The sequence below is a fragment of the Rhamphochromis longiceps genome, linkage group LG13 (assembly GCF_057381845.1).
Source record: "Rhamphochromis longiceps isolate RC_006_pf linkage group LG13, R_longiceps_female_GT1.1, whole genome shotgun sequence".
NCBI classification, from domain to species: Eukaryota; Metazoa; Chordata; class Actinopteri; order Cichliformes; family Cichlidae; genus Rhamphochromis; species Rhamphochromis longiceps.
The window spans coordinates 20080448-20097681 of record NC_140569.1 but is presented as its reverse complement, the minus strand read 5'-3'; the positions used below and the strand labels follow the sequence as shown (position 1 = coordinate 20097681).

Here is a 17234-nt window from a genome sequence, read left to right as displayed (position 1 = left end):
TCGTTATTATGTTACTGAGAAACATATTTTAAAACTTAACTTGATTTCATTTTTTAGTTTTCTTGTTTTTTTCTCCTTTAATTGCATCCATTTGTTTCCTGGTTCCACCTATATGCCATTTTCTGCAAGAAGTCTGGCTGCTATGGTGACGCAAAACAAAAAAACACTGTCATACAGTTATTTCTGTCTCTTTAGAGACACTGGGGCATATTTTCTCTACTTACTTTTCAACATGATTTTCATCAAAGCTGTAAATCCACAAACTAATATTACAGAGTGACTTACTGGCACAGGAAATATATTATTTTATTTGAAACACTTACAGCACATTTTAGATGCCCGTCTGTGGGGAAAAACAACCACCTTTACCTTCATACATACATTGGGGAAGATTTTATTTCACACTTTGCATAATGTCCTGTTGCTACTTTAAACACAAAGCATCCCAAAAGGTTATGTAGAATAGGTATGCATAGCAGGATTAAGCTTCTTTAGTGGTGGCATTTACAAAAAGGGGTGTATGTTGCCAAAACACCGAATCTAAAGAAAGTGTTTTTTTTCTCTGCAGATGAAAGAGACAGAGTGCAAAAGAAGACATTTACAAAATGGATAAACCAGCATCTGGTGAAGGTAAGAATCATTGCTGATTTATGAGTGCTTCTTTTGAACTTCTAAATTATTTTTTAATATCCCAATTTCTGTGTCCATGGCGTTTATAGATTCAGTCTGAATGCTTGCTAGTGTTCCAACATTTTTTCTCCACAGCAGCTTGAAAAACCATTTTCATGTTCTTCATTATTTATTGGCTAAGTAATATGACTTTCCCTGTTAGGTCTTAACACGTTAACATTCCTCCTCAGATGTTATTAAAACTTATTAAAAGTCATTTAGAAGGACATGCTCTGCTGCACTGTTGCAGCAAATGATTGCCTTTTGTTGACTCAGGAATTTGAAATGCTTACTGTGGCGTTTTAATCTGTGTGGATTTAATGAAACACTTTAGCAGACAGACAGACAAGCACCGGCACGTCTCGTCTAATATGTCTTTGTAATAAAAGAATCTGGGCGCAATTTACAGTGTTGTCTTTATGAGGTTCTTGCATAAGTGGTACATTAATCACCAAAGTCTCAATTATGTCCAGTATGTAATGCGAGTTATAAATATGTAGTTCAGTTACATTTTTTTCATTTGCTTCAGTTTAAATAAAGTCCCTAAAAAGAAAAGAAAACATAATGAAGCAGAGAAAAAAGTGAGCTGCTCATTAGTTCTGATTAGTTCCTAATCCTATGCTCCTGTGAGTAGGACGTCTTTATCTGTCTGTATTAAAACTGAATAAATGCCAATACGACAAACATTTTGAAGCAAAAATAAATGTCCGGCTTTGTTCTGTGCAGCCACTTAATCAGTTTGCAACTCTTTGCATTAGCTTCCCGAATGAGGAGCGTTTTTAATCCATTCGTAGTCAAATGTGGTGTCTTGCAAAAATAAATTCAATGAACAAAGCAAAATATAAAAAAGCATTTTGACTTTATATTATATATATATATAGACATGCATGCATCTGATTGCTATTAAGATTGTGATATTTCTGGTCTTGGAAGGATGGCTTGCACTGAAATGCACCTATATGCCTAAATTCATTAAGTTTCTGCCATGTGATTGGCTAGATATTTGAGTTAACCATCACTTGAACAGGTATACCTATTAAAGTGTCTGGTTAATCTGTATATGAAATAAGCGTATTTTGTGCTTTTCATGCAATTATCAGCAAATACGAGGATAAACTTGGAATAAAGAACTGATTTCTTAAAATCAGTCCTCTATGGGCCTCCTGTTATCAGTGACTGGTTATGACTTATGGATGGTTGGTTACATGTGAGGTTAAGCAGAAATGTTTTATTATTTTCAAAAGTAAAAAAAGGGTGAACGAGAAGAATCTACTATTTCCTACCTTGAGGAAATGCTTGCTACAGCTTGCATCAACACACCATGTAAACTTTACCACAATCTTGGCAGAAGAAATAAGGAAATAATGTCTTCTGTCTGTACATGACACATCAATAAATCTATAGATAGTAATACCATCAGAAACATTTTACCCCTAGTTGTTTCAACTTGACTTAATGGTTTTACTGTAATATTTACATTGTATTCTCTGATCCACCGACAGATTTCGGGCCACTTTAAGTTATTGTAATGTCTGTGTGAGCAGGCCTCAGATGTGGTCCCGGAGAATTCAGAGGTGCTGAATAATAGTCGGGGACCTGCTTTGCTGATCCAGTAACATAAGGGTACAGGACTATTTTGGCTCTACAGCTGTGGCCACTATCTGCGATAACAGTGCTGGAAGCCCTGTGTGAAAGCAGGTCATCGGGCAGCAGGGTGATTTCAGAGGCGCGGTATTTACGGCAGGAAGGAGAAATTGGCCTGCTGTAAGGAGGAAGCATCAAACTGGATTTGCAAAGTGCCTTTCGCAGGTGTTAAGATGAGGTGTCACAGTGATATCCTGCTACAACTCAACAGATTCAGCGTGTTTTAAGAATGTGATCTAAAACAAGTTTTCCCAAAATTAGACCTTAAATGAAACCAATTTAAGTGATTGACACATGGAAGCATCAACAAAAACAATGACTGCCATGCCAACTTTATGAATGTGATAGACCTTCATTGTTTGTGAGATCTGTTCTTAAAATGTTTTTAAAACTACATTAAAAAAAAAGAGTCTGGTATTAATATGATGCATGCAGTTAGTTTACAGTGTCGTTTCTTCCCTGTTTGTGTAGGTACGAAAGCATATAAATGATCTGTATGAAGACTTACGAGATGGACATAACCTGATCTCGCTGTTGGAGGTTTTGTCTGGAGATACACTGGTGAGTTCATGTTTTTCTGTTACTCTAGTCATAAACACTGACAGTGTTTTGGTACTTGTGGATCCAGTTGAATTCTTAGCCTGAGGAGTTTCCTATGAGACCAGTCTTACAAACCCATTCAGATTCTCATTTGACTTTAATAAACAGAGTGCGAGAACTGTTCTTTTTCCCATGGGGCACTATGTCATACCATCTCATAACTGATGCACTGGCCCTTCCCTCTTCTTACTCACATGGCTTATTGTGGGAGGGAGGGATTCTTGGGAGAAAACCATCCAATCACTTTTTGTATCCACCAAAACCCACTCATCAAAATCCCACTTTTAATGAATTTTCCTCTCTGTCTTCTCTGTGACATCAATGCAACTTCCTCATGTGGTCATTCTTTTAATTTTTTGAGCTGTTCTACTCAGTCTAAGATGAATGTGAGCAGTAGAGTATGTCTTTTGTTTTTTACATTCACATTTTGTTACTTGTTTATTTGTGATAGTAGTAGCAGTATTACTTCTCAAGTTGTGCCAAGCTCATGTGGGATTTGATATAACATTTAAGTAGTCTGTCATTCAGAAATGTAAACTCTAAATCAGCTCTGTGGTTGCCCACTGTGGTTTCTGACACATTAATTGGGGCACTTAACAAACTTGCTAACAAGCTTTTTCGCCCTCTAACTCCTGAGGCTGCTTTTAAAACAAGTGATATAAAATGTTGCATCACAGCTCAGAGGAATAATCACTTTACTTTCAATGCTTCACTCAAAACAACTAAAAAACAGTCTCTACCCTCATGAGCACGAAGCAATAATTTAGAGTAAAATGCATGTGAAATAAATAAAATTCAAGGTTCATTTATGAAAACAATTAATTATTAAAGAGGATACACTTGGTTTAAACTGATGTATGCTAAACACGTCAATTTAATTTGACAATATGCATTAAATTAAATATTTTTTATTTGACTTTATATATACGATGTAAAATCTTTTTAAGTGGGCAGAATTGCATTGAAAAAATATAAACAGTTAAAGTCAAAGCATTGGGATTTCTTTAGCAACACTTTGCTGAAGCCACTTTCTGTCATGCAAAACCTGGAATGACCAGGAAGTGAAACTGAGATAGATTTTTTTTCCCAACATCACCAGTCACATTTTTTTTTTTAAATTTCTGTTTCTGACCAGCATTTTAAAATATGTTAATCTGCAGTATCGAGTAGTCGTACTGTGAAAATGTATACTCAAACAAAACTGAAAGTAAAAACTATGTAGCTGCAATGCTTTGCTCCTGAAGTACTGCATGTTTTCAGTATTGAAGTATTTCATTCATCTGTTAACCTGTTAATCCTTTATTTACCCGAAGTACGTTCAGATATTTTTTGTGCATACTGTAGTACATGTCAGTGTTAATATGTTGCTAGTCTGTATATTTAGACTGCATGTAGTCCCATGCAAGGAATCCCAGCAGTTATTCCCCATTAGTATGACTAACTTTCATCCTCCTGCATATCAGTTTTCTGTTTACATCCCACTTTCCTCCTCCTCTGTTCTCCACTCTTTGACTTGTTTCTGTCCACTGTCTAACTTCCTTATGATTTGGCCGCTGTGTGTGTCCATGTCTTCCTCTTCTTCCCCATGTGTTGCCTTTTCGATGATAAGCCAAGGGAGCGTGATTTTCTGAAGACTTTGCGGTTGGTGAGTGGGACAGACGCATGCGCAGTTGAGCAGCATGGAGACACGGTGGATGATGATAAGGGGGTACGTGTGGCTTGCCCTCCCACCCCCTTTAGTAACAAACTAATTCAGGGCGTGCTGTGACCAGTTAACAGAAGCACAGACACAATCCCACTATAGGATTTGTGCTTACTGTAGTCTAAAATACTTGCTTTAGCAGGGACGAATTTTACAACTTGGCCATTTTATTTTTCCTTCTATGAAGCACTTTGTTTCATAGTCACCTTTTTTCATGAGCACATTATAAAATTTCTTTCATATTAGAATGTGATACCGATGGCACAGAAAAAATGTGCCCTTGATCCAAAGACCCAGGCTTTTTAATTTTCAGTTTTTGTTCCTGTTAAAAAAAGACAGAGCGATTTGGCTCACTGATCTTGCAAAATCATTAAAAAGATTCAATAAAATATGACAGAAGCTGTCCATGAAGCTTGGGTCTTTATACTCATTTCACTAGCTTTGCGCATCATTAGTCATACAGTCAAAACTCTTCAGTCTTGCGTGATGATCTGGACATTTTTCATATGCTGCTTTTGAGAAGAAGGCTTCAAAAGGGGAACTGAGTACCATTCACTACCCAAATGGGGTTTATATTTATGGTGTCATTTCATCGTTACTAAACAAAATAAGGTAGCTGAATGCAGTGCAAGTCTTTAGCTGCTGCTGCATCCTGGCTTGAATGCATTTTCCATTTCATGACCTCATTCAGTGGCCCCTGACTATTCACAAGCATCTGCCGCAAGTGATCATATTATGCAACTTTCTGTGATGATTTGAAGACAGACATGCAAATAATATTGATTTATTCAGGTCATAGGAAGCGTGATTTGTTATGACATGTTCAGGTGGTAATGGTGGAAAATGTTCTAAGATGGTACGTGATATGTAGCATATCTTCTTTAGGGAGATGGCCACTGTTGTTGTGCAAAGAGCTTTTGTGTGTTTGCTCTTTTATGTCATCTTACCAGAATAGTGGGTAAGAACCTTAGACGCATGTCCTGTTTCCTCCATGTCATTTGTATTGTTTTAAAATGTGTCCTTTAACATTGAGAAGATCCTGATTTGCACACATGGCTCCCTTTCCCTTTTTATGTCCACAGCCTCGGGAAAGAGGGAGGATGCGCTTCCACAGACTCCAGAATGTACAGATAGCGCTGGACTATTTAAAGAGGCGGCAGGTAAGGAATAGTGACTGGAGTAATTTCACCAATATTGCCACACACTCTTTAAATTATACACCATCAGCTTGACTATTGGAAATCAGCTTGCATACAAAGCTGAAAAAACAGCTGAAAGTTTCCATAAAAAGTAGCTGTAATTTTTATACTTTGATTTGGTAATGAATTAGAGTTAGATCCAAATGTTTTTGGCCAATTATGCTTTTATTTTGGTCATTTGACCTCTGTATTCCACCACAGTGAATTTTAAATAAAACAGTTAATATCTGATATAAATGCAGGCTTTCAGCTTCAATTCAGGGGGTATTACAAAAGTACTGCATTAACTGTTTAGGAAAGCAGTTTTTATGGACAACCCCCCATTTTCAGAGGCTCATAATTAATTGTTTAGTGGTTAGACATGTTCTCTCATTATTCCAGATAAAGCATTAATTCCAGATTTTGAGCTGGAGCTTTGCAGCTGCTCACTCTAAATCTCGATAGGAGTCCCGTGGAGGCCGTCATTTGGCTGAAAACCCAAAATGAGCCAACTAGAGAGATATCTAAGATTTTAGGAGTGGCCAAGTCAATAATCTGGTACCTTCTTAGAAAGGAATGGACTGACCTGCTCAGAACCAACAAAAGGTCTGCACAGAAGACAACAAAAGTAGAATATAACACAAATCTTTATTTGTTTATGAAAATCAGCTTCTTAATATCTAACCCTGTCGAGCCCACATTCTTGAGGAGGTAGGTGTATCATTACCAGATTTTGCATTCAAGAGACCCTTTCATAAATAGAAATACAGTGGGTTTGCAACAAAGTGGAAGCCACTGGGTGCTCTCAAGAAACAAGAAGGGCAGATTAGAAACAGCCAGAGCCACAAGTAAAACCAAGATAAATTTTTACCAGCGTGATGGGAAGAGAAAAGTATGGAGAAGGAGAGAAATGGCCTTGGAGCATTTCACCTCATCTATCAAACATGATATAGAATATATCATCGGATGGGAGTCTATGACTGCCACTGGAACTGGGTCACTAGTGCTTATTGATGCTGTGACTGCTGATAGATGTAGTAGGAAGAACTGTGTACAGAAATGTACTTTCTGCTCAGATTCAGACAAATGCTACAAAACTGACAGACAGAGCTTCACAGTACAAATGGTTAATGACCCAAAGCACACTACCAAACCAAACCAGGCTCTCTCAAGGAAAAAGAAATGGCATATTCTTTAATGACAAATGAGTCACCTGATCTCACCCCAAGAGAGCATAATTTTCAGATGTGAGACCCAAAAGGAAGCAGCAGCTGAATGTTGCTGCAGTAATGGCCTAGCAGAGCACCTCATAGGAGGAAACAGCCTTTGGTGACATCTATGGGTTTTAGACTTCAGACAGTCATTGACTACAAAGGATTTTCATTCAGCTACTAAAAACAGCCCTTGCAATGCTTTGTTAAACCCCTTGAATTAAAACTGAATGTCTGCATTTCAGTTACATTGTCATTTGATTACAATTTGATTAATGTGCAGTAAAATTGTTGTGTTGGTGTACAGAGGCAACATTAATTAACTGTCTCATGCCCTCAAGAACCTATGGATTTAAGTACACATAAAGGCTTACAAATGGTTTACACAAATATATCAGTTCATGTTTAGGGGTAGCTATCTGTTTGTTTATACAGCAAAAAAGCTGATATCTGGGTTCAAGCAGGTTCTCAGACACTGCCACCATCAGACACAGCTGGATTCATGGCATTTTTCTGTTTCCTTACAAAAAATTCATGAAACATGAACAGTAATAGCAGCATTTAAGGAGCGCTGACTGCAAATCCCAACAGTGGGATTTCAGAGAGCTTTGATTGCATCCCCCTCCCCCACCATGCTCAGGATGAGAAGAAGGCAGCCTGGTTGAGCCACAGCCAGATGTGACGTAAGGCTCGAGACAAAGGATTCATAGATTGCAACAAATGAGTTGTCCTATTGTTTTGCTTCAGTACATACCAGACACATGATGCAACTTCTGTAGTCATAGCATGTAAACTGTCCAAGCTGAACTTTGATTGATTACAGCTGTTACAGATGATCTGATGGGCGGTAGAGGAGTTCGTTATTAAATGCTATAATATCTAACCGTGGTCAGACTATTTTAGTTTTTTAGTAGTTTCCTGCTTTATTTGAAGGGGGTGTTTAAAAAGTGCACTTTTTTCATTATATTATGTTATAAAACGTTTAATTACTACAAAACATTAACGAGTTCCCCTCAGTGCCACACTGTGATTATGGTAACGATCTTCCCTAGCACAATACAATGGCGACTGTGCCCTCTTGTGGTGGTTGTGGAATGACAGGCATAATATGGAAGAGGAAAACTCATTGTTAGTGCTTAAAGGTGAATATATATAAAAAAAGAAGAAGCAGGCTATGACTACGGTACTTAAATAAGTCTGCATGTGCTAAATTTGCATTTCCTTCTACCAGGTCAAACTTGTAAATATAAGAAATGATGACATCACAGACGGCAACCCAAAACTGACGCTGGGATTGATCTGGACCATAATTCTGCACTTTCAGGTCAGTCTTGCACTCCAGTTATTTTTGTCACCCTCATGCTTTTAATTGCCAAGTAATTAAGATCTTTGCACCCTCTGCTTTTGAATGTCATGTGTTGGGCTAAATGAGGTCAGTTGTTTTAAAATTAGTTAACGACATTACTTGGGTGTTTCTGTTTTTAACCACAAGGTGTCAAAGTTGTGCAGCATTTGTTATGCTGAGTTTAGTGAAGCACATTATTCATGTTTTCAGCGTTGCCATAGCACTATAGCACCATAGGGGTCCAGTTTAGCTTTCCTATTAAATTTGTATGATTAACTTGCTGGATTGCCCAATAGTACAAGATTTTAATGAATTTTCTAAAGGCTAAAGTGAAGGAGACTGCTACATTTTCATAAGCACCCCTACTGGCCAAAGCCATACTTCTAATAAAAACTGACAAATCCCTTTAAAAAGTAAAGTGTAGAGACAATGGGTCAGAACCTACAGACACCCAGTCTGTACTTTTATAATACTGAAGAGGTGTTACTGGTACAGAAGACGAAGAAAACGTGTATTTTAATGCCTGCAGAAGCTAACAGCTTAAAATGTTTTCAGGAGTTATAAACGCAGTAACACAAAAAGAATCAACTATTAACTTCATCTAACCTTGGACTGTCTTATTCTGCTGTATAAAAAGGCGCAACAGTTTGTGGTGACATAGGTCCTTGTTACCGTGGTTAGTTTTGATAAGTAACTTAGCGACAGTGTTTACTTAGATCATACTGACCTAAGTAAACACTTGTGAAAAAGTACTTCGTAACTGTTGTTGTAAGAAAATAACAAACTACATTCGCTGTTTCATGCAAACGTGTGGGAAAAGCAGCATGAACATTTAGAAAAGCCTGATGCTTTGAATGATTTATCTGTCTAGACTGATGTAAAAAAACAGCATCCTGTACATGAATTTAAGCCATGTAAAGTGGAGACTGTAGGTGTGTGTGGGTATGTTATTTGTTGGAAGGCTGTTTGCTTGATATAAACATCAGCCTTATTATGATTCCTGAGGAACATACTTAAGGACACTACAAAAATATCCAAAAATGTTTACAAGTTAGACGAAAAATAACCGCTTATTGATTTCATATATATTCATTACTTTAGCCATTTTTTTCTTGATGCCTTTTAAGTTTCTTGAAACCCCTCTCTGGATTTCATGGTGGTCATATCCACTGCGATGAAAGCATCTGCCATCACAAGGCCTGTCTTCCACTGTTGGGATGCACCAAAGAGAAACTGTGTCCCCTCTCAGGCCCTGGAAAATCATCCTGTTGGGCATATACACTGGAAGTTCATCGCTGTCACATTTGGTAGATGAATTGCTGTAGCCAAAGGGTGACCCAAGCACCTTTCTAACTTCTTGATGTTCACTGGGCAGTAGGTTCCCCCCAGCCACAGTCCTGGCCCAGCCACCGCAACAGACCACCACTTGCAAATAACCCTTCTTTCCAAGATCATCATCTCACCACGATCATCAAGACGACACCCATAATGCCACTGTGATGGGACATGCTTGCTATACTTCACTGCTTCATTTGTCAACCAGAGATGTCTTTCTTTGCAGAGGCTGACTCCACATTCAAAAAAAGTCTTGTATATTTGCACTAGTCCAGATTAGTAGCTTTAGTTAGCTCTTAGTGGGTGCTGACCAGCAGTAGATTGGTTGGCTTCCTTCGTCACCCTGTTGGCAGTAGCAGCTATATTTACAAATGATATAGATAATTCTTATAGATATCGATATCCATATAATACATCTCCCCTCCAACATGAGCACCTGTAACGCCTCCCGTCTGAAGGGAACGCCTCTGTCGTACCTTCTGATATTATTCAGTGTGTTTCCTGTGTTTTTTGTTGCACTGGGAAGTATCAGCAGCATAATTCTACTGCTTCTATTATAGCCCCTCCAGTAGTATTCAATATCAATTGTGTAATTTAGAATCACTATCATCACCTCTGATGGTGTTTCTTCACCCCTGCGTGAGTGTCATCATCTGGCCTGTGCACTTGATGTGTGAAGTGCTTCGTCACAGCTTGGCTTTGCTTAGACACAAAGCTGTTTATGAGCACAGGGATGATGTGACAAGTTGTTACAGACACAGTTGATTCATTTGTAATTAAGTTTGTTAATATTTTAAACATAGTAAAAAAAAAAAGGCCATTCCTTTTGATAAGAATGAGTTCTTACCCCTTCTGAAGCTGGTTTGCCAAGTGCCATACCCTCCATCAAGCCCATCATCAACATTCATCTCTCTGGGCTTTTTTCTGTCTTTCTTGACAATTTACTTTAGTTCATGTTTAATTAATATCCAGTTGTAACATCAGATGGCTCCTAGCAGCCTAAAGGGCCTTTAATGAATATTAAATGTCTAAACAAAAGGGAAATTACTGAAAAAGATAATTTTTTTAATGTTCTCAGTATCTCGGGAATGTTTGTGCACACATTGGTACAACTAAGCATTAATGTGCATTAACAAAAAAAGCTTTGGGGTATCGTGTGCTCTAGAGTTGGTTATATTTCCTCCTGAATGCTCTCAAAAATATTCTTTCACTGAACAGTGGCACATTATGCCAAGCGAGCTAGTCTGCATGTGCGTGCCAGAAGAATGTGAGTGTCCACCCAGCATGCAGTCTTCTTCTGAAGTCTAACAGCATGCAGAAACTTCACCCATCTCAATTTCTTTTGTTAGATTAACTATGCTTTTGGCACGTGGCAGTTGTGAGTCAGAAGAAAAATATTGCAAAAATAATTCTGTGTCTTACAGGCGTATAGCGTTAATAGAACAAACATCTGTCTGACTAGCCCTGAGTGAATTAATGGAGGAAAAGTAGCTGATATAATTTTGCTTGGACATGCTGACAGGTAGCGTCTGCGAGGATGCCAACACCTGCTGCTGTCGGTCTCACGCAAGCCCTTAAGCTGTGGATGTGGCAGCGAGGGGCCTGTTTCTTCTTGATTTAAAAAGGATACAAGGGTACTTCAGGAGAGAACTTGAGCTTTACTGAAAGTGTACAGCTTTGGTTTTTATTAAATGTCACAGCTGATAGCACACTGGCATGTATGAACTCAACACTACTTTTATATTGCATGAAAACAAAGGGTTGTTTCCATGACACGCTTTTCTTATACCTGCAGGCTACTTTATTATGACTTATGCAAATATTTGACTTCAGTTAACTCGTTATGTCGCTCTTCATTGTTTATTCCTGTGTGTGCAAGAGGTTTCCTTGCTACACAAAGCCGATGATATTCCTATTCTCAAAATGGTGCACACTATATTTATCTTTATTTTTTTACCTGTGACATGGGGAACTAGTACAATATTAATTTTAGTGTGGAGGGCTAGATGCCGCTGGCATGACAAAGCACTGCTGCTGCTGACTGAACCAGTTTGTTTTACCCTAATGAAGTATCACTCTTTCCATGTGTGCTGTCATTTACCTAACACACACACACACACACACACACACACACACACACACACACACACACACACACACACACACACATTGATGAGTGATTCATTCATGTTTTATTTCATTCACTATAGAGCTTACCATTAACAAAAATCCAAATGCTAACACACTCTTTTGAAGATATTAGCATGTTTACTGTCAGATGTATGAACATAGGCTAATACTGCAGCTTGGCCAACGTAGTTGTCTCATGAGGTGAACGTGAGAAGAAGCAGGAGTGACCGGCAGTTTGGACTGTGCTGGCTGTCAGGTGACTTTGACCTTCAGGGACTCGTTTAAATGTTACTCTCAAAGCTATTTTAAGCTTTCCTGTGTGGTGGGATTATAGTTACACTTTAACACACTTATTATCCACTTTTTTCCCTCATTTTTTTCTGCAGTGCGTTTGTCCCGCTCTTTCTCAGACAGTGTTTTAAGTGTCCAGTGTTATATAATTCTTTGAATTGCTAGAAGAGTTTTATGCGGTGAATCATTTCTCGGGCACAGCATTTGCCCCCATGTGAACTGCTGCCATGGTGATCAGCTGAGATCATATTGTTTGGTTAAACCATTGGACTTAAGCCCAACCTCTGGCTCAGCCATTGTGCAGAGTTTGAGCGATAGACAAAGTGAAAGCACTATGTTGTCCGGCTCGGATCTGCCTGAGCTTGTTCTGCTCTTTGTGGCCTATATATGTTGCTGTTTTTCAAAGCCGTTCTGACTCGTCGCATTAAACGGAACTTTAAACTTGTTGAACCAAATTCTCAAGCAGCATAGCTCGTGGTTTTCTACTGGAATGCACTTTCAGTTTGAGATCCTTCTCCTCTTACCCAAAGAAACATTATGGCATTACATAAATATTAGGACAGGAAAGAGGCGGCTATCATATGCGTGTTTACTGTTTTGTTGCAACAGACTTGTCATCCTGAAACAGGTCTATCCACGACTCTTTTTCATTCCTGCTCTGAGGGCTACCAGCACACGTCTGTGTGTGCATTTATGGTGTTTGTGCTGGATTATCAAAGCCAGAGAAATGTTTCAAAGGTCAAAAAAGATTCCAGTGTCAGAGGAGAGACGCATGAGAGAGCAAGTGAGAAATGCAGAGTGAGAGAGACAGAGAGAGCGAGGGGCTGACCGGTTCTCCGCAGTCAACAAAAGGACGGAGGCAGCTCTGCTCTGAGTGGAGCCAGCTTTATGTCTGGCTGCCCTGCTAAGCGCTGCTTACGGTGCTCTACTTGCAAAGCTGTCAATGGCTTCATGTCGATGGGATCCTGCTGTTTTAGATTGAGTAGAGTTTACTGGATACTTCGCCTTAAAACCGGTCGCTGTTTGGAGCTTAACATTGTGGATGTTTAGGACACCATATGATTTACAGCCATGGGAAACACCTGTGGTTGTGTTCGGGGTCCGAAAGAGGAATATTATTTGGACCCCAAAAGGGCTCCTTTGAGACCTGAATCTAAAGATCTTAAAGGTCGCCGCTATTTTCAGAGGAAAAAGAGGAAATCGGAAGACTTAAAGCTTGCTGGATCTCTCAGAAGTCCTGAAAGTGAGACTTTTGTTACAACCAAAGCAATCTGCAGTGGTGGAGAGTGTAAAAATGACCCAGATGGCAACACAGGAGAAAACCAAACCGAGCTGGATGAGCCATCAGGAGTGGCCAAACCTCTATCTAGGCAAGACAGCATCAGCAAAGGTGTTTATGTTGGAGAAATACCAGTTCTGATCCTTCGGGATGGTCAGACTCAACCTCTTGCCACAAGGTTAACGTGCAGGTTGGAAAAGTTTTCTACAAACCAGGCAGATGGTGACAGAAGGAGGTCCTCTGTGGAAGAGAAGCTCCATGGTGTCAGCACTACTTCCAAAGGTGTCCCGGCTAAGGAGGGTTTGCTTGTAAAGAAGCTTCTACAACGCCAGTTAAGGAGGGCGGTTAGCTTTGGAGCAGTGGAGCACACGCTACGGACACTAAGGGGTAATGACAGACCTGGAAGTGAGGAAACCTTTGCCAAGATTATATGGGGCTCTCAAGCACACCGAAGGAGGAGACGGAGGGCCTACACCTGCTCTGGTTACGTAGAACATGCTCCAGCTCTGGCCAAATGTATTTCCAGCGAACACGAGGTAAACCAAGAAACCATGTGCTATTTGTAGGCGGTACAGGGGTAAATCATGTAGATTAGGGAGAAGTCTGATACTGTAACAGTGCAATGGTGGTGTCCAAGTACATGATAGATGATAAAATAGGTCACTCTGCATTGTTAAAAGCTTTTTGTAGACACAATAACTAAAGATCACGTGAGAGAAAACGATTTGAAAACCATTTAGGTCACATAATCACATTAGCTAAGAACTATTGTTTTGAACTGAGAAGAATATACTGTAATAGAATAATTCATTATACGTGTACGTTTTTGTATATTTCATATAGAACATTTTTGATTTGCATTAAAAAAAATTCATATTATACTGATGATCAGTACATACAGTACACAATATTTTAACAGTATTTCAAAAATAGTTTATAAATATGGAAAAAAACAGTGAAAATAAGCTCATAATTGTTGTTTTACCATTTGTGAACGAGTGAAAGCATTTTGTATAAATGTGTTTTAATGTGCGACTATTCTGCACTCATCTCAATGCTTAGAGAGGAAATTCAGTATCTGTACTTGTGTACCTGAGATTCACTGATTCAATGCAAATCTAATATTTTGGTCCAAACTTTTGTGTGTTTGTTCTATATAAGGCACATCTATAGATCTCCTTATAGACTGAACAGTTTATAATATTACTGTTATTACATCTAAGAGTTGAGATGTATATGATTCATTTTTGCTTTGCTCAGTTGGCAGATGACTTTATCTTGAAGTATGGGAGCTATTTCTAGTGTCATGCTTCTTCGAAACTTGTTTGTCATTATTCTTCCTCCTTCAAACAAAATCTACAAACTCCTGTTGATGTTATCTGCGTTAGCTGGCTAACACTATCAGGGAATGCTGAGAATCATTCAAATTTATCTTCATCTTCATCTCTTTTGGTCATTAGCAGCAACTTATGGTGAAACAGAGAAGAGAGAAAACTGTAGTTCTCCACAGAGTAAAGTTTGGTAGGAGATAAAGTAAATATCTGTGGTGCATTATCAATTGGCTGTTTGGGAGGAAGTGTCAGATATGTGACAAAAGTATTTGCGCTTTCATATTTAACTTTGTATTCACGTATGCAACAAAAAAAGTGTAACCTCAAACCATTTTGCAACTCAGTCACATCAGTAGTTTTTGGCACTTTTTCCCCCATTTGTTTACAAAAATAAACAAAGAAACCATATCAGAAAAATAGTTACTCAGATTTTGCTTTTGGATATTTAACAGCTCAATTATTAATTTGTATTTTTACATATTTTTATTATAGTATTGTAGCTTCAGTGGGTTATGGAGGCTAAAATGTGCAAAAGTAAATGATATAGTGATTCACCCTGAAATGCATCCCTGCTGATGATCCACCAAATTGCTGTTAGTCTTATTAAATCTCCTTTACCCTTGTGTTGTGTTGTGGTATGGATGCCACAGTCATATGAAGGCATTCAGTTAAATTAATGAAGTTAATCAGATTAAGCTCTTTAACACTTCTATTTTTCACTTTGAAGAAAGCTGTGGTTACCCTGGCTTGTCTGTAATAATCCCTGGTTGGGAAGTTTGACTTACCACCACAATCATAATTAAGTCAGATCTATACTCAAGTGGAAGATTGATATTTTGATTTGCAGTCATTTATATTTGGTGGCATGTTCTGGGAAATCAAAGCCCTTTCACGTGTATACATGCAAACAGGAGACAGAAGCAGCAAGTCCTCAGCACAGAACATGGCGTCAGTGACAGATATGAGATTCTCAATGTGAAAGCTGGAGCTGGGTTGCAAAGCAGCTTGCAGATGAGCATGTAAGTGCTCTAGCAGCCTAAACAGTCTGATTTCCTGTATGTCGGATAGTGAGTTTTATATTGATATCAGATAAGCAATCAGCTGATGTGGACTGGCATTGAGATCAGCTGATCTGCTGGAATTGTGGCTATAATATAATAATAATAATAATAGTATAACTGTTGCATAATTGTGCCCGATTGTGCTCACTATATATGGTTTCCGTTTAAAGCATAAAAGGACTAAAGTGGTGTCCAGTTAAACAGAGGTTTATACATCGCTGTATTTTATTCATGTGTATGTTAAGGATTTTGTTGTTCCTTTTTTTGCCATGTTTTTTGTTGTTGTCACCATGTTCCCTACCTGAATAGATTGATTTACTGATCAACTGACTGATGATTTACTGAACTGACTGCAGTTCATTCTGTAAAAAAACCACAGTCTGTGATTTTTCTGCTTTATGTGTAAAGCCTGTCTCTCATGCATAATGTTTCCATACTTTCGGCTACTTGGTATCTGTGTTCCACAAAAACAAACTCCTAGAAAGTTTTGAACCAAAGTTAAAGAGATTTTCCAGATATGAAAATAAACTTTGAAACTAGTGCACCAACCACACATTTTTAATACACGTTATAAACACGCAGCTGTAAAATCAACCTGTGACGTGGCAGTGTTTGCTTTACGTCATTATACCATACTGAAGCTGTATAGTGTGCTGTAAAACTATTGGATAATTTATTATGCAACTCTGTCTCACGTTGCTGGTATGTTGCAGACATTTTCAGCAAACTTTTTCATCCATCCATCCATCCATTCGCTTCCGCTTATCCTTTTCAGGGTCGCGGGGGGCGCTGGAGCCTATCCCAGCTGTCATAGGGCGAGAGGCAGGGTACACCCTGGACAGGTCGCCAGTCTGTCGCAGGGCTAACACACAGGGACAGACAACCATTTCACTTTTTCATGTTAATCAAATCAAAACTAAAACTTTCCTTATAGAGTTGAGTATCCTCACTGTGAGCGAGTTATCAGGCACGCAGGTGTCGATCCAGCAGCCATTTAAGTTACAGCCATTGGTGTTGCTGTTCTTGCATGCCCTTCCCCTCATATTAATAATAATAATAATAATAATAATAATAATAAAAATTTTTATCTATAATGCACTTTCAAATAAATTGCTATTTGAAGGTAAAAATGGGAAATAAATAAAAACAATACAGTTAAAAACAGATAAAACAAAAGAGAACAGCAATAAGAACCAGTAAAAACTTTAGGCATAAGATTAAGACCAGCAGGATAGAGTGAACAAGCTGGTCTTTAACTTAGCTTAAGTTAAAGATGGGGCACGAAAAGAAAAAGCACGCTGCCCAGTAGTTCTTCTTCTGGCTTTGGGAACTTTTGGAAGGCCAGGGGCCTGAGATTGGAGAGGATGGGATGGAACACAGAGGTGCAAAAGGTCAGAGAAACATGAAGGTGCCAGACCATTTAAAGCCCATTATAAAACAGGCAAATCAGTGAAGATA

The 17234-nt window shown here is 38.6% G+C and overlaps 1 protein-coding gene across 5 annotated transcripts in view; it reads left to right on the top strand.

Annotated features, from left to right (window-relative positions):
* The window catches only part of dst (dystonin), a 97561-nt gene that overhangs the window by 15973 nt on the left and 64354 nt on the right, over positions 1–17234 (top strand). The window contains exons 3-7 of one of the 5 annotated variants that reach the window (XM_085428342.1): positions 569–630; positions 2785–2874; positions 4523–4558; positions 5698–5775; positions 8236–8328. In XM_085428342.1, the coding sequence (XP_085284468.1) occupies positions 569–630; positions 2785–2874; positions 4523–4558; positions 5698–5775; positions 8236–8328 (359 nt within the window). Of the gene's footprint in view, positions 1–568; positions 631–2784; positions 2875–4522; positions 4559–4603; positions 4622–5697; positions 5776–8235; positions 8329–12908; positions 13921–17234 lie in introns of those variants that run through there. The other 4 variants (XM_085428344.1, XM_085428340.1, XM_085428341.1 and 1 more) reach the window with 4 other exon arrangements.